The sequence below is a fragment of the Gorilla gorilla genome, chromosome 10 (assembly GCF_029281585.2).
Source record: "Gorilla gorilla gorilla isolate KB3781 chromosome 10, NHGRI_mGorGor1-v2.1_pri, whole genome shotgun sequence".
Lineage (NCBI taxonomy): Eukaryota > Metazoa > Chordata > Mammalia > Primates > Hominidae > Gorilla > Gorilla gorilla.
Window position 1 is genome coordinate 37,667,683 of NC_073234.2, and position 24,871 is coordinate 37,692,553.

Genomic DNA, 24,871 nt, shown 5'->3' on the forward strand with positions numbered 1-24,871 from the left:
TCACATTGCTCATACTCAGAGCCCTCCAATTCCTCACCTTCTAATTTAGGGTACAATCCAAAGTCCAGACAAGGCCTCAAAGGTTCTGTAGAATCTACCCCACCTGACCCAGTTGCCTCTCTGAACTCTACTCTCCTCTGCTTGCTGCCTTCACCACACAGACCTGATTACATTTCTTGAACATGGCGAGGGCTGTCCCAGCCTGAGGGTCTTTAACCTTCCTACTGGATTGTGCTGCCCTGCACAATGGTCAAAGCCTTTGTGTTTTGTTTCCTGACCATATCCTCAGATCCCAGAATAGTGTCTGGCACACAGGGAGCACCCAAATATTTGTTGAGTGAGTGAATGATGTGTCTTTATAAAAACAGCATACAGAGTAGCTGTATTTTTAAAGTCTTATCTAAGGGTCTTTATTTTTCAATAGAAAAACTTAACCCAGCTTCAAGCATTATGATAACTGATATGTTTGGTGGTGCTTCTTTGAACCATTTCTGCTTTCTGTTTAATATAGCTATTGGCTTTAGTTTTTAATCTTTTTCTGTCTTTTGTTATATTTATCAAGTTTTTTTCCCTTTATTATTAACAATAATGGCCAACACTCCACATGTGCCATGTGTCAGACAATGGGATATATATATATATTTTATTTCAAAATAATCATATAACAAAGAAACTTATTTTGTAGATGAGATCACGAAAGCTTCGAGATACTAATAATTTATCCAAATTCCCATGATTTGTGATAGCTGAACCTTAAACCCAGTTTAGTTCATCTGAAACAAAAATCTTTTCTCTAATCTTCATTATATTTCTTTTTAATAATTATTGCCTTTAAATTCCAATAGGACATCATTGTAAAATTGATATTTCTCAATTTTTTGCCAAGATTTAAAGTATATATTTTGTTATCCTATAAAATAGGATACTACTCCTCCCTCAGCCAGTAATTTTTGTTTAAATAATCTGGGACTTAAAATCAGGTTTTTAGCCCTTGGTCTTTCTTATCATCTTTCTCAAATTATTTTCTTAATGAACATCAGGATTGTGATAGATTAGCCACAATTATTTTTAATTTAATTGCAGGCATATTCACTGTTTACTGCTCATTTCTTCTGTACTCTCTTCAATTATTGGAATTGTGTTCTGACTTTATTGTCAGTTATTGGTAAACATTGAGTAATTGGTTGAGGAAGGGTATAAGTGGGTCATCTTCTTTATGAGTTCTTGCATAACTGAGAGGCTCCATTGCCATTATGTATGAACCTGACTAGAGTCACAGTCCTTTTGCTTAGAACTCTTTCAAGCTTCCTTTTAAGTATTGTCATCTAGTTTTGAAGTATTGTGGAATAAAAGCTAATGCCAAACCCATTGTCTTTCTTTGTTGGAAACTTACTTGTTTCTTCTCTGTCTGGACAAAATGTTTCTAGAAAGTTTTCTCAATCTTTGAAATTCAGAAATTGTATCATCTGTTCAGTTGTAGTGTTTTTATTAGTACTTAAATATAACTGAGCCTTTTCAATTGAAAATTCAAGTCTTAATTGAGCTCAGGAAAATTTTCTTCTTTTCTTTTTCTTTTGATATTTGTTTTTTTTTTTTTTTTTTGCCAAGACTGAAAGTGTATATTTTGTTGTCCTATACAATAGGAAATAGAGATTTTTTTTGTACTTCTCCCTCAATGAATAATTTTTGCTTAAATAATCTTGGACTTAGAATTTTATTCATTGTTCTTTCTTGTCGTCTTTTAGAAATTATCTTCTTAAAGTTAATGTAAACATATGTTGCATCTCCTTAATCTATTCCCCATTTATCTTCTCTCTTTAGATTTTAACTCTGAATTTTGGGAGAACTTCTTATATCTTCTAATTTGCTGATTCTGTTTTCTGCAGCATCTAATGTTCTGTCTTCTGTCTTTACTGAGTTCCTTTAAAATGTGAGAATTTCTGTTGTGTTATTTGTAAGTGTAATTTTACATGCTCAGATTGTTTCCTTTTCATGACTACTAGTCCCTATTTTATTAATACAGGGTCTTCTTAAATCTTACTAAAATTTTAAAAGCACAAATTAGAGATTTTAAAATGTGTCCTTCTGTTTCTTGCAATAAGTCTGCTTCAGAAGAAGTCATTTGTTCTGCTCTGTTAATGAATTTTCTTTTGAACTGTTGAATATTTTGTAATGTCCAGTTATTTTTCTTTAGCTCATCTGTAGAATAGAATGTCTGTTTAATATTAGGAGCTGAAATTGATCCTGAGTAAAAGCCTGAAGCTGTTTGTTAGATCTTCCAGGTATAGACTGAAGAAGGGGCAATACATTTATTATCATTTTACCAATGTGGAAATTCTGTTTAAGTTAGAGAGTTGTCGCAGATAGATAAGGAAGTAGTTTCTGAAAAAGGAGTGTTGACCTGGCATTGATGTGGCTACTCTCTCTGTCTCAGCAGCTAGAAACCAGCTGGGGCAGTGCTGGTTCCCTCACCTAGCACAGCAGCCTCATGCCCTCCTCCAGAGCTGGCCATCGTGATGGCCCACACTGTTCAGTGTGCCAAATACACCATGTGCTGGCTGGGAGGGCTGCCGTGGGATTCCTTCCTCCTAGACTCCAGCTGTGTGGCAACCTGTTCCCCAAAGAACTGATCAAAGATCTGCTTTCGTCTTTAACCCCATTTGCTCCAAGTTGGGGTTTTGATGAAGTTCCAACAGAAGCCTTGTTTATTTCCACCCCGGGTATCTTTCTTCCTGATGTGCTGATGGATGGCATGCCGGCTGGTGCTGCCCTTACTCCTTACCTGTCTGTGGCTGAAATATTTTAATATATAGTTGGCACCCTCCCTCATTTCTTGAGTTTCTCTTGTTTTCTTGTTCATATTAGTAGGTCAGGGAATTAAATATAAAGGCTTATATCACCCTATTGGTCCAAAATTCACACTAAGAGTCTCTATAAAAGTGACTTTAAAACCACTTGCACTGAATAAAACTTTCAAACACATGAAGTTTGGACATAAGCCCGGTGGGATTTGGCCCTTTTTGCTCAGAGCTCAGGTGTACTCTATTAGTTTAGGTGAGGAAGGAGACTTTAGGAAAGCAAGTTGCAAATCTAATATTCTGGGAATTTGTGGAAGTTTTATCTGCATCAACATAATGAAGAAGTAAACATTTTGGCAGAGTTGCTAAAGAAGTTCATGGTTGTGAATAATTCCTGGGTCTTTCATAATAATTTATGGTGCTGGAAAGAAAGTGGTGTTTGGTTCTAACACAGCTCTGGGCTGGGTTGTAGAGTTTTCAAAGCATGTTTCCTTAGGAGCAGTGCAGGGTCAGTGGGGCACACATCTAATCAGGTAAATAGCCTAAAGCAGGGGTTGGCAAACTGCAGCCTGGCACCTGCTGGGTACAGCCTAAAGCTAAGAATGGTTTTTTACCTCTTTAAATGGTTGGAAAAAATTTTAAAGTAATATTTCCTGACATGTGAAAATAATCTGAAAGTAAATTTTATTGCTTACCAATACAGTTTTATTGGAACACGGTCTGTTTTTTTGTTGTTGTTTAAGTATTGTATGTGGCTGTTTTTGTGTTACAATGACAGTGTTGAGTATATGTGACAGAGACCATATGACCTGTAAAACTTAACGTATTTACTATCTGGCCCTTTACAGAAAAAAGTTTTCTGCCCCCTGCTCCCACTGACCCACAGTGTTCCCCTTGAGACCCACATTCTGTAAGAGGAGTCACAGAGCAGACTAGGCTTCTGAGATAGAGGAGGACAGCTGCATCACCTCTGCTTGGAGGGATAGGATCCAGGAATACAGTGGTGCTTAGATGTATCTTAGTTCATCTGGGCTGTTATAACAAAAGACCATAAACAAGGTAGCTTATAAACAACATTTATTTCTTACAACTCTGGAGGCTGGAAAGGTCCAAAAGCAAGGTACTGGCAGGTTTAGCATCTGGTGAGGACATGCACTCTGCTTCATAAACGGTGCCTTCTTGGTGGAAAGGGCAAGTAAGCTTCCTCAGGCTCTTTCATAAGGGCATTAGTGTCATTCATGAGGGCTCCACCCTCTCATCCTAGTCATCTCCCAAAGGCCTGACCTCTCAATATTGTCACATTGGTGATTAGGTTTCAACATGTGAATCTTTAGGGGACATAAATGTTCAGACTATAGCAGATGTCAGAACAAAGAGACAGAAATCAAGGAGTGTAAATTGAATTTTATTTCTGGAATATAGAGCAACATATTATAATATTATAATCCTGTAAAAATGGAAATAACTTTAATTATTAGTATGTGCTTTATTCTTTCTCACATATAAAAAATAGTAAAAACATATTTTAAAATTATATTATATACTAAAGTGTACCCTGGTATTTTGATTTTAAACTTCCAGAATATAATTAATTGGTTTTCTAGGAAGTATGTATTTTGAAGTTAGAGTGAAATTTAGGAGTTACCTAGTTTATCTTTGTCATTATAATCACACAGCAGTTAGGGCCCCAGGAGCTCAAGTGACTTGCCCAGTGCCACACGAATAGTAGAAGACCTGGGGCTAGAACTCAGGGTTTTTTGCAACTAGTACTGGGATTTTTCAAAACAGTTGTTTTAAAATTTTTACTTTCGTTTATATATTTACAGATTTATAAATCATTAAAACCATAGTAAATCTTCAAGATTGTCTAATCCATTCCACCACGTCTTTATTTTATAGAAGTTCCTTACTTTATAGAAGATACCAAAGCCCAGATATAGATAAAGAATCTGAATGCACAGCTTCTTGGGAAAGAAATAATTTTCTTTAAATCTTTAGCAAAGATAGACTTAGTATAAAAGTCTGCATGCATAAAATGGAAGCAGATTTGCTTGGTAGACAGATTAAAGTCTGCTTTTGGGCCGGGCGCAATGGCTTACACCTGTAATCCCAGCACTTTGGGAGGCCAAGGTGGGCGGATCACCTGAGCTCAGGATTTTGAGACCAGCCTGACCAACATGGAGAAACCCCGTCTCTACTAAAAATACAAAATTAACCAGGCGTGGTGGTGCATGCCTGTAATCCCCGCTACTCGGGAGGCTGAGGCAGGAGAATCACTTGAACCCGGGAGTCGGAGGTTGCAGTGAGCCAAGATCAAGCCATTGCACTCCAGCCTGGGCAACAAGAACAAAACTCCATCTCAAAAAAAAAGTCTGCTTTTAAATAAAGTATGTTAATTTAATAAAATCAAAATCTATTGACAACAGCAAGAAAGAAGGAATGGCGTTTAACAGAACTAATTTTTTTTCAAATTATAGAAGGGGTCACCACAAAATTTTTTAGTTAGCAAGATGTGTTTCTGCACTTAAAATGCTACTCATTTATCCACAGCTTTTTAGAGGAAGCATTTATTTTATAAAACCGTATGAACTGGAAGTGCCGGACCAGTGAGTCTGATGGAGTAGAGTTATTCACAATTAACTTACGGTTGTAAATTATCCTTCTTTTCTTGCTGTGTCTTTCTTTCTATCTGTGTATGAAGAATATTTGTTGCCTGCCTCACAGTTTACTGATGTTTATTTCTAAGCTGAGTAATCTGTACTTTGTCAGAATTTTTTATATGGTTGTCACAGCCATACAACTTAGAAAACTAAGCATAATAGTTTTTGGGTTTTTTCAGTGGTACAGATTACTTATTTGAGTTTCTAATGATAATACAAAACCAGAAATGTATATTACTGAAAAGAAAAATCAACAAGATTAAGTCAAATAATTAAAAATAAACTAAAGCCTAAAAGCTTTTTAAAAGATTAAGTTAGAGTCATTTTGTTTTTCCAAAATGGATTGTATATTTCAGTTCTCAAATTAAAATTAATGATTTATAATACCTCCTAAATTGTATTATCTAAAGTTTTCATTTATTAAGTATTTTGTGGAAGTTACGAATATTGATACATTGTCTTCCAGTAATTTATAATATATCTGTATCAATCTTTGGAAAAATGTTGTGACAAGGAGTTATTTACAAAGACTCAGTAAGATGTGATGTAAAAATGAACAAACTAATGAGCAAAAACAATATTATATATTTTGTTTTTTATAAATTATATTTTATTTTAATGGATTTGACATTTTCTCTTTGAACACAGTTTTGCCAGGTCTATATTTAGGAGAGAAAATGAGAATGTAAATTGAAATAACATTTAATATTAATTTCGTCTCTGGCATGTATAAGGAAGGAAGGTTTAAACAAAGCATGGCAAGTTATAGAAACTGGTAGTCTCAGGTTCATCTAAAATGATTATCATCATGTAAGCACCTTCTGGAACACATAATCTCAATGCTCAATAATAACAATAAAGATAATTTAATTTTGTTATCTATAAACATTTATTGAGCACTTATGTGTCAGGTACCAATTAAGCTCTCTGTGTATTAATTCACTTAATCTTAATAACTCTAAGAGCTTTATCATATTGATATCCTTATTTTACAGATGAGAAAAGGGAGGCATGAAAAAGTGAAGTAATTTGCCTGTGAGCACACAGCTGGCAAGTAGCTGGGCAGGGTTCAAGATATGCAGACTTGCTCCAGCAAACATGCCCCTAACCACTTCACTAGGGCAGTGGTTCTCAGCAGCATCAGCAGCACCTGGAACATATTGAGCAGCACCTTCTCAGGCCACACCCCAGACCTACTGAGACAGAAAGTCTAGGATGGTGCTTGACAATCTGTCCTTTGATGAGCCCTCCAGGTGCTTCTGGTGAACACTAAAGTCTGAGAACCCCTGCCTAGATCAAGAAAGTAGTAGTAGTATTTTCAATCAAGGGCCAGCAGCGTAGTAGTGGAGACAGACCTGAAAACATATAATTGCCGTCAATCTAGTAATTGCAGTAAAGGAGGATTGTATTAGGAACAATGGTGTTGCAAAGGAGAATGTGAGGGGAAGGGAAAGTTTTGCTTTTTGAGCATTGAGAAATTTGCACTTTAGTTTCAAAGATAGAGGAAGGGCAACCAGTTTCAGTACTGATAGGGTGCAGGTTTTGCTTGTCTAGAGGTTGAATAAATAGTCCAAATGACTTCAAATGGTTCTGAATGTTTTGGCAGAGCAGGATAATCATTGTAGTGATCCTCTGTTTTGCCCATTTTCTGGCCATGATTGTGTCTCCGACGTGTGTACCATTTCTGAAATTGATGGTTACAAAGTAGTCAGAGGAGATGTTTTAAAGATCAAAGAAGGTAATGATGGCCTTTTTTTTTTTTTTTTTTTTTTTTTTGCCTAGAAAAAATATTTAGCATTAGATGTTAGAAAGACTGACCTTCAATAACAGTACCCACTTTATCTACCTTATTAAATCCAAAGTTAAGTCTACTAAAACTACAGTCTGTTGCATTGGGATGTGACAGAATTAGCATTACAAGATAGTGTCATAGCTTGTGATACCTAAATCACTTGACCTGTTTGGTGAGCCATTCTCATTTTTCAGGGTACAGTATTTTAGAAATTCTCACAGTGGGCTTCCAGGCTAAACAGATTCTTTGCACTTCTCCTTCTGCTGGAAACAAGGATTAGACATAAAGTAAACATCATGGCCTGACTACTCTTTGTAACATCTTTGAAGAGATGGCCCTGATATGCACCACTGTTTTCAATCACTTAAAAGGCAATAATTCAATTATGCCATCCTTTATATAAGAACTGCCATTGCTTTCAGTTCACTTCCAGGCCTGACACAAGTAAATCACTTCAATAAAATCCCTCTTTTCCCCTCCTAGAGACTAGCATAAGTAATGATACCAGTGATCTAGCAAGGGCAAAATAAATATAATGTTCTTTCAGAAAAGCAAAATGTTTCACTGTGTTACTTGGGAAATTATTTGTCTTGTGTGTGTTATGTGAAAGATATTTAAATCTTATTAAGTGTGCTTTTTAGAGACGTAACTATTACACTCTTTTTTAAAAAACAAATTAAGTGCATGAATTTAGCAGTTATGTGCAATTTGTGGGAAGAGGAATACACCTTAGAAAAACACCATCCAGAATTTGGGCCCATGGACAGCAAATCGTTTATAAATATACAAAAAATATCTTCCAAGATATTGAAACAAGTTCTTTTGCATGTGAAAATAACCACCTAATTCTTTCCTATGTTCATATAAAATTTTGTTAATATGACTTATGCTTCAGACTTAAAGGACATCAGCTTGAATGTATGTTATAGTTGTCGTTTTATTAGAGGTTGCTCAGCTCACTTGACTTTCTTCTTAATGACCTCAAAAGACAGTCACTCTCTAATATTGTAGTAAATTAAGCCTTTGAGTAAATAACATCAGCTGTTTAGGCTGTTGGGGGGGGATTCAACATTATCAGGTGTTTGTATATAAAGATTAAAATATATGGCAGCTGGTAAAATAATTAGGGTCCGTGTTATGCCAGATTATCCTCCCCATTAGCTTTTGCTTTGAATATATTCACCAGTACCTCTCAGTGAATGATAAAATGTTTTCATTTCAACAAGCCTAACTTATGGGATTCAATAAGTCTGTTCAAGGGATATTTAAAAATAGGTTACACTTTTAAACAAGTGATAATGGACTCACTAAAGCTTAACATTTCTCTTTGATGTCAGATATAGTTTTATAATAGAACTGCAAGTAATATTTAGTCAATTTCTCCACCAACTTTAGCATTCAGTCACTGAGAAGAATCCTGTTTGGACCACATTATTCTGAATTAGGATTATACAGACAGGCAGAATAAATTGGAAAAAATATAATCTAAGAGGATAAAATATTTTTACCTGTTTTAGATATACATTTAAAGGCACTTATATTTACCATCTTCTATGTGCCAGACACTATTTTAGGTAATTCAAATGCATTTTCTCATTTAATCCTTATAGTAATACTTCTTATTGTTATTCTCTGTTTTATTTTTATTTTCCATAGCACTATTATCAACATCTAACATACTACATGTTTTTCTTGTTCTCTCCCCCACTTTTCACCCCAACTCCCAGTCTTCCCTTTACCCTCATCACTCACTAGACAGGGAATTTTTTTTTTTTTTTTGTGCTATCTCTGCAATTCCTTGTTCATAGTAGTGACTCAATACTTTTTTTTCAATGAATGAGTGGCCCTGTGAGGCAGATGTTAGGCTCCCCAGTGTATAGATAAAGAGAAGTTAAGAAAGTAACAAAGTCAGAATGTGAAAATGGTTGTAGATGATCACCTACTCGTCTATTCATTCATGCATTTGATAAATGACATTAAAGCCCATGATATTTCCAATATATTGCACTGCTTACCATACATAAATTACATTGATTAAAAAATCAGCATAATTATATTTTTTAACCAACTCACTATAATGGGTTCCCAAAGTACCAATGTTAGACCAGCAGTTCTTTTGTTTTTGTTCATTGGTGGGTTATCATAGTCTCATTTTGTAATGTGAAATTAATTTTAAATAAATAATACATACATCCAAAATTCAAAAGTTATACAGGAGTATATGGTGAAAAGTATCCATCCTCACACCTATCTTCCATTTCTAAACTTGCCTCCTCATTGGAATCACCAGGGGGGAATGTTAACAATTACTGAAGCCTGTCTCCCACTCCCAAAGATTGTGATTTAATTGGTATGGGACTGTGGTGTCAGCTTTGGAATTTTTAGAAGTTCCCCTGGAGAGACATTGCTTTTAGTAAAGGTAAAGCCACAAGGGCCAAATATACCCTATTTCCTGAAACAACTAAGAAACACAAAATATGCAAAACAATGTTTTTTATGACACTGGATATCAGGCAACAAAAGACAATAATCTCTGAGGGATAGGAAACAAATGAGGTGAGCCCTGTGATGATGCAGCTTATTTCCTGAGGGGGTATAGACCATGGCAGTGGGGGAGAATACAGGCAGAGCCCACCAGACTCCCTGAGTTGAGAGGTCAGAGCTGAGTTTGCAGAGACCAAAACAGTGAGAATTCACAGGACAGGCAATAGAAAAGGTGAAAGCTGCATGGAAAAAGCACTCAAAGATCTACAGAGGATCCCTAAAGAACTCCAAAGATTTATAGAGGATCCCTTTTGAGTGTTCAGCTGAGATTTGCTAAGGGAAGCCATACGATGAAACTACCAGAGGCTGCAGGGAAGAGTACCTGAAAAGATTAGGGGGAAACAAACAGTACCTCGTGGTCACCCAGTGATAATGCCTGATGTAATCAGCTGGACTGGAAAACCTTGTGATTTAGAAGGCATTTGGTAGACTATTCAGAAGGGTTTTGCTTCAGTAGTGAGGAAGAATTAGCCCTCAACTAGTGTTCCAGTCCTACTTAAAATATCTTGAAAGCAAACTCCCAAAGGATCAAATTATTTCCAGGTAACTTAACTATATCCCAAAAGAAACCTCAAGACATGTCTTATATTTATGTCCTTATAAATAGAATACAAAAATATTCAGCACCTCACAAAATTCACAATGCCTAGTATCTAATTAAAGATTACCAGGAATGCAAAGATGCAGAAAAATATGACCCATAGTGAAGAGATAATCAGTTGAAACTAAGTCAGAACTCACATAGATATTCTAATTAATAACAAGGACATTCAGACACTTACTATGATTGTATTCCAAACATTCCAGAAATTAAGGAGAGATGTAGAAGATTTACCAAAAATCAAAGTCACAATTCTAAAGATGAAAACTGCAGTGTATAAAATGAAAAATATACTGGATGGGATTAGTGGCAGATAGACACTGCAGATGAAAAGATTAGTGAACTTGAAGACATAGTGATAGAAACTACCCAAAATGAAACACAAGGAGCAAAGATAAATTTTTAAAAATTGAAAGAGTGTCAGTTGTGGGAAAATTTCAAGTGGCCTAATATCTGTGTAATTGGAGGCCCTAAAGGTGGTTGGGAGGTGGGACAAAAAATATACCCAAAGAAATAATATCTAAAAATTTTTCAAATTGAATGACAATTGTAAACACAATCCAAAGAAGCCCAACAAACCCAAGCTCAAAAAGCACGAAGAAATAATACCAAATTATGTTACAGTCAAATTGCACAAAACTAGTGATATAAAGAAAATATTAAAACAGCCAGAGAATGATAGACATATTACATAAGAGGAACAAAGATAAGGATGAGTACAGATTTCTCATTAGAAACAAAGTAAATTAGGAGACAGTGAAGCAACATCTTTAAAGTATAGGTGCTGTTTGACTAATAATGGGGTTATGGTTGGATAAACTCATCATAAATTGAAAATTTCATAAGTCAAAAGTGTCTAAGTCCAGATATAACACCATCATAAGCTGAGGACTGTATTGAATGCCTACTGCTTTTGCACCATTGTAAAGCTGAAAATTTGTAAGTTGAACCATTGCAAGTTGGGGATCATCTGTACTGAAAAAGAAATCAAGTCTATTAACTAGAATTCTTTACCCAGCAAAAATATCTTTCAAAAAAACAAAAGCAAAATAAAGACTTTTTCAGACATACAAAAGGCGAAGAATTCACCACCAGTAAACTGCAGTACAGATATTTTAAAGGAAGTCCCTCAACCAGAAAGAAAATTATACCAGATGTCAATCTGGATGTAAACAAAGGCATGAAGAGCACAGGAATAAGAACTACATGGATAAGTAGATTAATTTTTTATTATTTAAATATTTTAAGAGGATAGTTAACCTTTTAAACAAATATTATAACAATTAGAATGGAGTTTATATAAAAAATAAAATGTTTGACAAGAATGGCACAATGGCTGGAAGGGAGAAATGAAAATATATTATTTTGAGGGTCTTATACTAACTTGAAAGATTTAGTGTCACTTGAAGGTAGATTGTGACAACTTAAAGATATTTACTATAAATCCTAAGTCATTTACTAAAATAACAAAATAAAGTTATATCTAATAAACCAACAAAGAACATGAAATGAAATCATTTAAAGAAAACCCAAAAGAAAGCAAAAAAGAGGAAAGAGATAAAAAAGAACAGATGGGACAAACAGAAAACAAATAGCCAGACTTCAACTTAACTATATCAATAATCACCTTAAATATAAATGCACTACATATCTCAAAAAGCAGAGATTGTCAGTTTGAATTAAAAAGTAAGACCTGATTATATGTTGCCTACAAGAAATGTGCTTTCTATGTAAAGAAATAAGTTGAAAGTAAAGCAATGAAAAAAGTAGCATGTTAACAATAATTTTGAAAAACTTAAGAGTTGTATTAATATCAAAGTAGATTTCAGAGAAAAGAATTTTACTGGGGATAAAGTAGATAATTTCATACTAATAAAGGGCTCCATTCTTCAAGGGTAATATACAGTCCTACATCTTTATGTCTGACAGAAGTATAAAAAAACAGACAAATATACAATCATGGTTGGAAATTTTAATATCCCTTTCTTAGTAATTGATAGAGCAAGTAGACAGAAAATGAGTAAAGACCCAGAAAATTTGAACAACAGTATCAACTAACTTGACCCAATTGATGTTTAGAAAATATTGTCTAAAATTAGGCTGGGCACGGTGGCTCACACCTGTAATCCCAGCACTTTGGGAGGCTGAGGCAGGTGGATCATGAGGTTAGGAGATCGAGACCATCCTGGCTAAAATGGTGAAACCCGGTCTCTACTAAAAATACAAAAAAATTAGCCAGGCGTGGTGGTGGGCGCCTGTAGTCCCAGCTACTTGGGAGGCTGAGGCACGAGAATCACATGAACCCGGGAGGCAGAGCTTGCAGTGAGCCGAGATCACGCCACTGCACTCCAGCCTGGGTGACAGAGTGAGACTCTGTCTCAAAAAAAAAAAAAGAAAATATTATCTAAAATTAGCAGAATATGCCTTCTTTGCAAGTATACACAGAACATTTATAAAGATCTTACACTCTATGCAAAAGAAGTCTCAATAAATTCAAGGGCATTCAAGTCATACAAAGTGTGCTCTCTGACCGTAATGGAATTATATTAGAGAAAATAACAAGAAGATATCTCTAAAGTCCCCAAATATTTGAAAGTCAAATAACACATGTCTAAACAACCCTTGGGGGAAGGAAGACATCAAGAGGGAAATTAGAAAATATTTTGAACCAAATAAAAATGAAAATACAGCATATAAAACTTGCAGGCTTCTGCTAAAACATTACTTCCAGAAAATTTATAGTGCTACATCTCTGCTTTAGAAATGAAGGGTCCCAAATCAATATCCTCATCTTCAATCTCAAGAAACTAGGACAAGAGTAAATGAGACCCAAAGCAAGTAGAAGAAAGAAAATAATAAATATCAGAGTAGAAATTGATGGAATAGAAAACAGGGAAGAAGTAGAGAAAAATCGATGAAACAAAAAGTAGAGATTAATAAAATTGACCATCTGCTGGCCAAACTGAGCAAGAAAATAAGGGAAGAAAATATAAATTACCATAATCAAGAATGAAAGAAATAAATATCACTACAGGTTCTACAGGTATTAAAAGGAAAGATAATAAAGGAATATTATGAACACTTACAATTAAAATCTAACAATTTAAACAAAATGGACAAATTTCTCGTAGACAGAATCTACCAAAGCTCATTCAAGAGAAAACAGATACTCTGATAGTTCTGAATTTGTAGTTAAAAAACTTTTACAAAGAAAACTCTAGGTCCAGATGGTTTCACCGGTGAATGATACCAAACATTTAAGGAAGAAATAATGACAATTCTACCTGAAATCTTCTAGAAAATTGAAGAGGAGGGAAGAGTTTTAACTAATTCTATGAGACTAGCCTTATCTTGATACTAAAACTAGAGAAAGACCAATATTCTTCATGAATATACATGGAAAAATTCTAAACAGAATTTTAGGAAATTGAATTAAAAAAACGATAATATGTCATAAATAACTAGGGCCTAGGTCAGGACTGCAAGGTTGATTTAACATTTGAAATTCAATGGATGTAATGATCGTACTGACAAACTAAAAACAAAACTATGATTGTCTCAACAGACACAGAAAAAGCATTTAGCAAAATTCAACCTCTATTCTTGAAAACTCTCAGCAAACTAGGAATAGAAGAGAACCTTTAGTCTGGTAAATTGTATGTACAAAAAACCTAGAATGAATATTATACCTAATGGTGAAAAATGGAATGCTTTCTGTAAGATAAAGAACAAGTTATTGATGTCTGTTCTTTTTTTTTTTTTGAGATGGAATTTCGCTCTTGTTGCCCAGGCTGGAGTGCAATGGCTTGATCTTGGCTCACTGCAACCTCCGACTCCCGGGTTCAAGTGATTCTCCTGCCTCAGCCTCCCGAGTAGCGGGGATTACAGGCATGGCCCACCACGCCCAGCTGATTTTGTATTTTTAGTAGAGACGGGGTTTCTCCATGTTGGTCAGGCTGGTCTTGAACTCCCGACCTCAGGTGATCCGCCCACCTTAGCCTCTCAAAGTGCTGGGATTACAGGTGTGAGCCACTGTGCCCGGCACATTCTTACCACTGCTAATTCAACATTGTACAGGTAGTTTTAGCCATTGCAATAAGTCAGGAAAAATCAAAGTCATTGTGATTGAAAAGACAGAAGTAAAACTATCTTTGTGTACAGGCATCGTGATTATCTATACAGAAAACCCAAATCTCCAAAACCCACTAGAACAAGTGTGTTTGGCAAGTTCACAGAATACAAGATCAATATACAAAATAAATTGTATTTCTATCTATTATAAATGAATATCAGAAATTGAAGTTAAAAAGCAATATTTACTATAATACAAAGTAGGGATAAATCTGGAAAGGATATGCAAGACATATATACTTAAAACTACGAAAACATTGCTGAGAGAAATTAAAGAAGACCTAATGAAACGGAAGGATATACTGGTTCATGATTTGAAGGATGCAATATTAAGATGTCAGTTATGCACAAATTGATATGTAGATCTAAAATAATCCTGACCAAAATCACAGGAGTCTTTTTTATAGAGGCTGACAAAGTAATATTAAATTTCATATGGAAATGCAAAGAACTAGAATAGCCAAAACAACTTTGAAAAAAAAGATAGAGTACTAATACTACCTAATGTCAAAAGTTCCAATACCTATACTCAGCTACAGTAATCAAGACAGTATAGTTTTGGTGTCAAGTTCCACAAACACATAAATAGAATAAAGAGTCCAAGAGTAGACCCACATGTATGTGATGGAGAAGGGACAGTCTTCTCAACAAGTAATGTTGAAATAATGGGATATTCATAAGTACAAAAATAAACAATTCATAACTCATTCATATATAAAATTAACTCAAGATGAATCATAGACACAAACATAAAACCTCACACTATAACACTTTCAGAAAAAAACTAGGAGAAAACTTTTGTGGTCTTGGGCTAGGCAAAGATCTTAAAATATGGCACCAAAAGCATGATCCATAGAATTACAAATGGATAAATTGCACTTCATCAAAATTAAAAACTCTGCTTTTAAAAAGAAACTGTTTAGGAGAGAGAAAACACAAGCCACAGCCTAGAAGAAAATATTTGCAAATCATATATTCTATAAACACCAGTGCCCAGAATATAAAAAGAAATCTCAAAACTCAGAAAACAAATAACCTAATTTTTTAAATAAACAGATTATTAACAGCTAGAAATATGGAAGCAAATAAGCACAGAAAAAGATGTTCAACATTGTAGTCATTAGGGGAACACAATTAAAAGTATGATGGAATACCAGCACATGCATATTACAATAGCTAAAATTAAACGTTGACCATATCAGGCGTCAGTGAGAGTATAGAGGACCTGGAATTCTCATACACTGATGGTGGGAATGCTAAATTGTATGACTACTTTGACAAATAGTTTGGCAGTTTCTTTAAAAATTGCACATATATGCAATTTAGTCATTTCATCCTTAGATGTCTTTCCAAGATAAATAAAAGTATATGTCCATTTGTTAAAAAGTATGCATGAATATGTGTAGCAGCTTCATTTTAACATTCAAAAACTGGAAACAAGTCAAATATCCATCAATAAGTGAATAAACCATAATATATCCATGCAATATAATGATACTCAGAGCAAGAAATATTAATGTATGCCCCAACATGATAAATCTTAAAATATGCTGAGTGAAAGAAGCCAGATAAAAAAGAATATATTAGGTAAGATTTCATCTTTGTAAAAGTTTAGAAAATGCGGACTAATCTGCAAGAACAGATATTATATTAGTGGTTTCCTTGGAAAGGTTTGTTGCGATGGGGACCATGGAGCATAGGAGCTTGAGGAAGCTAGCTTTTGTAGGTGTTAGATATTTTTGTTATTGTGCTTGTGGCAATGGTGTTACTGGTGCATACATATGCCCAAACTGATCAAACTACACTTTATTTTTATTTTTTTAAGATGGAGTTTCACCCTTTTGTCTAGGCTGGAGTGAAGTGGCACGATCTTGGCTCACTGCAACCTCTGCCTTCAGGTTCAAGCAATTCTCCTGCCTCAGCTTCCTGAGTAGCTGGGTTTATAGGTGCCCACCAACATGCCCGGCTGATTTTTGTATTTTTAATAGAGACAGGGTTTTGCCATGTTGGCCAGGCTGGTCTTGAACTCCTGACCTTGGGTGATCCACCCGCCTGGGCCTCCCTAAGTGCTGGGATTACAGGCGTGAGCCACCGGCCCCGGCTCCGGCCCCATACACTTTAAATATGTGCCACTTTTTGTATTTTAATCATATCTCAATATAGTTTTTTTGTTTGTTTGTTTCAAGATCCCTAGTTGATTCAAACATACACACAAATTTGAGAATCACTACTCCAATCCTTCAAGTCCCTGATTTCACCCTGCAGAGGTAACCTCTTCTAGGCAGTTTCTTGTTCTGGAAACTGGAACATTCTAGAAATCCTGTGCATATGCAGGCATATATGAACATACATATCCTGTGTTCTAACTTCACAAATGGTAGCATACTTTACATATCATTCTGTATTTTACTTTTTTCACTTAATATATCTTGAAAATTATTCCATATCTATACATACGGAATGACCTCATTCTTTTTGACACCTATGTGTTAATGCAGTGGATCTGGATCCTAATTATTTTGACTATAAGAGGTGGTACTTTATTCTTACTCTAAAACAATTTGAGAATAGAGATGTAACTTAAATAGTGGTGGAGTTAATTTTCCTTTTACGCATATCCTTAAGTCCTCATAGTCATAGTCATACTATATATTATAAAATGCCTTCATCTATGTGGGTATATAAGCTTTCTACAACACCAAATTTACTATGAATTAGGTAGTAATTTTTCACAGGTAAAGTTTGCATATTTATGTGAAATGTTGACAAGTGTTGACATTTTAAAAAGTTATTATGACATTTTATTTGCTTTGCTTATTCCCTCAATATGAAATGTGGTGTTTTGTTTGTCCTTCCTCATTTAACACATATCTTATAAGTCTTCTTTTGTCCTTTTCTGGTCAATTTGGCATTGGTCTTTGGGCCACAGCTGTTCCAGAAATGTGTACCATGCAGACTAATCTGTTATCAGTATGCACTTTTGGCAAACAAATTGGCTAAAATTGTACTGGCTTTTTTTTTTTTTTTTTTTTTTAAGCAGAAGGTCAAATTGTCCAATGCCAAAATATTTTTTTTATTTTTTAAAGTTAACCTCACTGTTTCGTTGATAGACTATGTTACAGGAGGAAGACCATCTGCAAGACAATGTACCAATTTACCTAGAGGCTAAAACTCCTTATTGGTCATTTGTGTTTTCTTCATGGGTTTTTTGTAATTTTCAGTCTTACAGCAACAAGGATCTTAGTGTTCATTACCCAAACTATCTATATTGTACTATAATCTATGAATTTGTTTGATTTCTTGGTGAATATTAGAGTCTTTCGCTGACTAATGATAATTTGAACTTTTTGCCAACATTTCATCGGTTGTTGGATCAGTGCAATTTTTATCAACTGAGTATTTGTTTTGTATTTGTTAGCTGATGAAGTCAGTAAGAAGAGTCATTGCAGCTCCTTGCAGTAAATTCATCACTCATTATTTTTCACATCATGGAATTCCATATTCCTGTGGTCAGGTTTCATAGCTCCTGTTCACCCCTTTGTCCTTCATTTTAAAGTATTTCAGGGGATTGTCCTTGTCCTAGTCAGTGATGTTTGCTTGCAGTCATACACCTGAGGTCATGTCTCTGAGGAGTCACTGTACAACAGAATAAATGTACATGTTTTGAATTTCATCTTTCTGTGCAGTGGTTGCTTTTTGGCTGAGAAAATGGTTTTACTGATTAGTGAGTTACCTCTAAGACCTCTCTCTATCTCTGAGTCCTTTACATTTTAGTTAATCTGTGATATGTCACTCTAACCTAGGGAAAGTGTGGAGATCCTGATTCAAAAGCATTCCTATGCACCTTCACCCATCCGTACCTATGAAGGAGAAGAAGATGTCTTGGGGGATGAGAGTCAGACAACCCCAAATCGAGATAAGGTAGCTTCCAAGGCCATGGAATTGCTGGGAGGCAGAGCACCTAAAGGAGAATGGGGGCAGGTCGTTGATGAGATGGCCAGTCCTCAGAGTACATGATGCCGGGAAAGGATTTCAGGAGCCTCCCTGAGAAGGGAGAGCCCCGACACTGATCCTCACAGATTTCATTATTTTGCCTTTGAATCATAGGCGATGATGCTGCCTGCAGGTTTCCTATGGTTTGTTTTTTTTTTAAGTGAAAGAATACTGAGCCTTTGAGGCAGGGATCAGGAGTTACTTGTCCATGATTTAGTACATAAGAGCTGTTGAACTTTGGGGGCAGTCACCAAGTCCTTCTGAACCTCAGTTTCATAATCTGAAAGTCAGGGAATATATCTGTTCCATCTATGTCAGGTATAATTTGTTAGAATCAAAAACCAAAATAGAAAACACTTTTAAAAGAGGATTGTCCTAATGAAGGATATTACATAGAGGAAGTGGCCCCAATGTTGACAGCAGGAACTGAACAAAGTTTCTCTGTTCCCAAGGCTTAGAGAGCAGCCCTCTGCATCTGGGAAGAGAGTCCAGAGAAAAGAGCCCAGAGGGGCTCCATTCTGGGAACAGTAAAGTTCGTATGGGGAGAGAGTCCTCTGCATTGTTTTATGTCCTTAATATGAAATTATATAATCTGTGAAAACATAGGACATTTCTTATTACTCAGTCCAAGTGAACCACTAGTATTACAGTTGACTCTTGAACAACACAGTGGTTGGGGAACCAACTCCTGCGTGGTCCAAAACATGCATATAACTTTTCACTTCCTAAAACTTAACTGCTAATAGCCTGCTGTTGATCAGAAGCCTTACCTATAACATAAACAGTCAATTCACACATATTCTGTATGTTACATGTATTACATTCTGTATTCTAATAATAAATCAAGCTAGAGAAAAAGTTATTAAGAAAATCATAGAAAGGAGATATATTTACTATTCCTTAAGTGGAAGTGGATCATCATAAAGGTCTTCATCCTCATCTTCACACGAGTTGGCAGAGGAGGAAGAGGAGGGGTTGGTCTTGCTGTCTCGGAGGTTGTAGAGGCTGAAGAGGTGGAGGAGGTGAAAGTGAGGCAAGAGGGGTCAGGCACACTCAGTGTAAATTGTAGTGAAAAATATCTGCATGTAAGTGGATCTGTGCAGTTCCAACCCCTGTTGTTCAAGGGACAACTGTATACAGTTAGAAAATTCAGTGTCAACTCTATTCTAAATTTCTGGATGCTGTGGTAGGAAAACTTACTTTCTTAGGTTCTCACAACAGTTTTGGAAACCAGACAGCTTGGTAGAGATTTAATACATTCAGCCTTCCTTATGACACTACAGACGTCAGAACAGATATCAGGTATTTGCAGCTTTTTTTAAGAGAATCAGGTCATTACCTGCAGGCAGGGTATTAATGTTTTGGTCAGTCTGTGGGAGTGTGCAGGCTATCCAATGAGTTGTCTTTTTCCATTTAGTAAATTCTCTATTCCATGCAAGGTGTAAATATCATCTTCTTACCTAGAAAAGTAGATTTGCCTCGTGACAGATCTCATGTGTGTTTGTCTTTCTAAATTACAGATGTATTAAATATTCTTAAACACAAATTGATCTTTACAGATAATTTAATTCTTGATCTGTACATTGACACAATGTTTCCAGTCTAATGAGTGTTTTTCCTTACAGGGTCAGCCTTTACAACATCTGATAATTTGTCTCTCAGCTCCTGGGTATCATCTTCTTCCAGTTTTCCTGGGTTTCGGCACCCACAGTCCCTGACTGCTCTTGGCACCAGCACAGCATCCATAGCAACACCCATTCCTCACCCCATCCAGGGTTCTCTGCCGCCATGTAGCCGACTGGGAATGCCTTTGACCCCATCGGCCATTGCCAGCTCCATGCAAGGGAGTGGCCCCACATTCCCTTCATTCCACATGCCGCGATACCATCACTATTTTCAGCAGGGGCCCTATGCTGCCATTCAAGGACTACGCCATTCCTCTGCTGTGATGACGCCATTTGTATGACTCTTCTAAAATAGGGAGAATCCAGATCCAGAATGTGCAAGTGGGTATGGAAATATAGGACAGGGCTGGGTGGGTGGGATGTGGGGTATTGGAGCAGGGGCTTTCCAGGAGACACAGGACCTACCAAAGAGGAGAGCCGGACTCACAGTAAAACCTACCACTGAGGGAATGCACCACGGACCAGGATTCATCTGAGGGACAGCTCTTGGGTTCAGGAGAGAATCCATGTAAAGTTCTCAGCCAGCCTGAAAGTTTACTAATACAAAGCTGATGAATCTTAAAGTGCATTATTCCTCATGGTTAAAACGCTGTGTTGATGCAGTAAAAGATAAAAGAATCTTCAAAGAGGCCATACTATATAGCATACTGATCATAATGACTAACTGAAGTCAATTTATCCCTGTAGAAAATGGGAGCCAGTAGAGAAATATTTGTAGTGCTGTAGCGTAAGCATGTTTAGTTTTCTTTTGTGTTAGTCTGCTGGAGAAGGAGCTGAGATAATGCTAATGCATCCTGTTTTGTGGATGAATACATGGTAATGACCTCACAAAGTTCTGTTTGTAATATTGAAGGGCCAGTAACCAACAAGCTCAGTTTTCACAGTCTTCTTTCTTCCCAGTTCTCTTTATTGCAAATACTTGCTGGAGTTATGGTTGGGGCTAGAGTTATGGAGGAAAAATCTTCCATATACAGTTTTGAAGCAAGAGCCTCTCTATATTACATGGTGAAACTGAAGTTTGATTTTTCTGGGCTGCATTCTAAACACACTACTGACTAATTCACTGAGGAACACTCCAAAGCCTAGGCATGATGTTCTGTGAGGCTTGCTTTCACTTACAGCTGCAACAGAAGGATGGTTGTTCTATTCCAGAAGGATTTCTCTGCCGTTGGTGCCAGAGATCCCTTCATTTTCACTTCAGTTTTGGAAGACCTTGTGGATGTTAAAATGCATCTGGACAAATTCTCATTTTCAGTAAATCTGCCTTGTTGTTGCTGCCGCTGATTGACAAGGATTTGAGAATGACCATTCTAAATGCCAGGATAGCCATGATTTAACTTATGTTCCTGAGTGGAAATGTGTCCATACATCTAATTTGGCCTTTTTCCTTACTGTGTTACATTTAGTGACTCCTTTACCATTTTGCTAGGTCTGTAATCTTAAATTGCTTGATAAGGTAATGGCTCCATAACTGAAATGTTGGCAATTCTTATAAGTAATCTAAAGCATTCTTCCACTTTATTTTCAACTTTTGCTATCTTCTTAAGCCTTCCTTTAATGTTTACAATAGTAACAAATATTTTAGTTATGTATGACCTGTATCTTGTTTTTGAACAGCATATATATATATATATATATATATATATATATATATATATATATATGCATTTACAGTCAGGGTAACACATTTGGCATTTTGCAACAATTTATTTCCCTAATAACATAGATTTAATGAAATTAATAGTTTTTCAACTTTAGATTTAATGCACTTCAACTACAGGATGTAACCTGTTGTCTTAGCAAATTTCTCCAAAACTCTAATTTAATTTTTATATGTAATATTCATTCTACTCTTCTTGCTACAAAAGTATTGAATCTGTTAAAAGGGATGGGAAATATTTCTACTGACAGTAGAAGTGTATTTGGGGGGAAATGCAATATACTTATCACATCAGACTCCCATGGGATTTTATTTGGTGGTTTTAATATTAGCCTTTTTCATATCACATGCCTTTCTGGGCACTTCCAGCCTATGAAACAAGGCATCATGGCACAGCCTGTCTAGGTGATGCTGTTGTTGGATTTTGCACTTGCTATTCTCCACTGTACTCCAAAGTTTACTTACAGAAAAGCATGGGCTGCGTTAACAAAGCATCTCACGATCCTACAGCAAACACTGTGGGCCAATTTTTAACTTGTTGCATGTTATGCTGTAGTACCCACAGGTAGTTTGTTTTCAAACAAAGTACAGGTGTGCATTTCTTTAAAAAAGCAGTTATGAGTGATGTTTAAACTATCCATAGAGCTAGGATAGGGGTTTACTATTTAATAGCTGGCCTGTTGCCAGTGCTCCTTTGAATATAGAGTACTGCTGCTTAAAGCAGGAATAACAAAAGATGCTGTTTTACATAATGCTACTCAATACCCTGATAAATTACTGGTCTACTAAGGTGAATCTGTATCTGAATTTTATTTTCAAAGAAGATGAAAAGATTGTTTTAATACATACTGTTTTGACATTTCTACCAATCTGTGTGTCTCAAAGAGATTTGTGTGTTTTGTTGAATATGGTTTTACCTAGTATTTCCTGACTTCATAATTTTATTTTGTAATTAAGCAATATAAGACTATAAATAAAAGTGCTTAGAGAAAACAAAGACTAGTCAGACCTAAAATTCTAAATTGGATATATATTTGTAAGTGTTATTCAAACCAGAGAAAAGAAGAAGCACAAGTGAAATAGAGCTTAACCTCATCAGAGTCACTTGAGCCATGGAAACCAAGGGGTAGAAATTTCCCCTCCCTGGGCCTTTCTGAGGTATCCTGGTCATTGATTCTTATTAAACCCTTGGGAGTTTAGTATTTAAAATTCCAACGCACATTCTGGCAAAAGTAATTTCAAGAACTACCTATTTAATGGGAAAGCCAATTGAATAATAAAGGCCATGAATTATAATATATTTAGAATATATTCAGGGTTCCTCCCACGCCTCACCCCGCCCCCCGAGTATATTATAGTGTCAAAAAGCATGGCTAATGGGAAGCGCTGCTCAAAAGAGGTCCTGCCAGACCTGCTTTATCTAATCCTGAGGAATTAATTCAGAACTTAATAGGTTTTGCAGTTGTGGTTTGTTTTTAAAATATCAATAATTCTGAGTAGATTCAAGGTCTTTTTTTTGTTTTGTTTTGTTTTGTTTGAGACGGAGTCTCACTCTGTTGCTAGGCTAGAGTGCAGTGGCATGATCTCGGCTCACTGTAACCTCCGTCTCCTGGGTTCAAGCAATTCTCCTGCCTCAGCCCCCTGAGTAGCTAGGATTACAGGTGCGTGCTACCATGCCCAGCTAATTTTTGTATTTTTAGTAGAGACGGGATTTTACCATGTTGGCCAAGATGGTCTCGATCTCTTAACCTTCTTATCCACCCACCTCGGCCTCCCAAAGTGCTGGGATTACAGGCGTGAGCCACCGCACCCGGCCTCAATTTTTTTTTTTTTTTTTTTTTTTACTAACTTAGTCTTCTTCTCTCCTCTGTCTATGCTTAGCAATATATAGGTAAACACATCCAGCTTGTCTAACACATCACAGATTATTAGTTAACAAGGTGTAGATTAATGAGCTTATATTGTGTTGCTGGATCTTTTGAGTTAATAACAATGGTAACTTGTCCAGAAGGCCTATCATCATTCCTAGTAGGTGGGCACAGAGTAAGAGATATTAAGAAGCTTCCTGATGAGTCGTCATCTAGCAAAGGCCCTGTGTAGGGCTATATTATAGGAGTTACATTGACTTCTGGAGCTTTCGAAGGTCTCCCCCCTTATCCATATCTCTGTCATTTTGCTTCTCCAGCCATGACAACACACTTTCCTCTCCAACTGCTCGCTCCCCACCAAAAAAGAAAACCCTCTACAAGGCCAAGGAATAAATATTCTTAGAAGTGAAGTATCTTCATCCCATGCTGCCTTTTTCAAAGAGGTGTTAGGATATTTATCCTATTTCTGTATTTCACAGTAGCTTTTCAGGCTGTCCTGCTTATGTATAAGCTGATTTATATTGAGAAAAATCACTTTTGAATAAAGAGGATGAAATGACTTTACACTCCATTAAATACTCAGTCAAGCTTAGCCATGACTCAGTAACTAAAAAGTTCAAAAAATCCAGTTATGTAATGTGCACAGTAACAAATTGCAAGAAAAACAACTTAATCTTCCAGTGACTAAGTAAGAAAAACTGTTGTCACTATTAAACATGTAGGAAATTGATAATTATTACAAACAAAGCAATACTCTACCCTAAATCTAGACAAATCACTGGACAGATGATAAGATTTTCAGCTTTCTCCTTTAAAGAGCTGTGCCTGGCTGGATGATGGGTTTTATACAAGTTTTTATGTTATTTTAGAATGTACAGATTTTTTTGTAAACACGCAAAGGGAAGGTTACAAACTCCTTAAACTTTAAAAAACCATCAAATCCTTTCTTTGCTACTTATATTCTATGCCAATTATAATATTCCAAGACTTACCTTTCTTCAGAATGCTTACATATGGAAAGGTTTATTTATAAATATTTGATAGGTAAATATTCCATAAGTATTTTCTAGCCCTTCTTTCTCCGTCCCTCCCTCAAATAACTTCATTACCCTCTCCTGGATAAATGAAATATCTTGATA

At 36.0% G+C, this 24,871-nt stretch overlaps 1 protein-coding gene across 1 annotated transcript in view; it reads left to right on the forward strand.

Moving 5' to 3' along the window:
• Positions 1–20,485, forward strand: part of LOC129525975 (T-box transcription factor TBX20-like) — a 53,587-nt gene extending 33,102 nt beyond the window's left edge. The window contains exons 4-5 of the mRNA XM_055358885.1: positions 18,330–18,440; positions 20,143–20,485. Of these exons, the coding sequence (XP_055214860.1) occupies positions 18,330–18,440; positions 20,143–20,485 (454 nt within the window). The remainder of the gene's footprint in view (positions 1–18,329; positions 18,441–20,142) is intronic.
• The last annotated feature ends 4,386 nt before the right edge of the window (positions 20,486–24,871 follow it).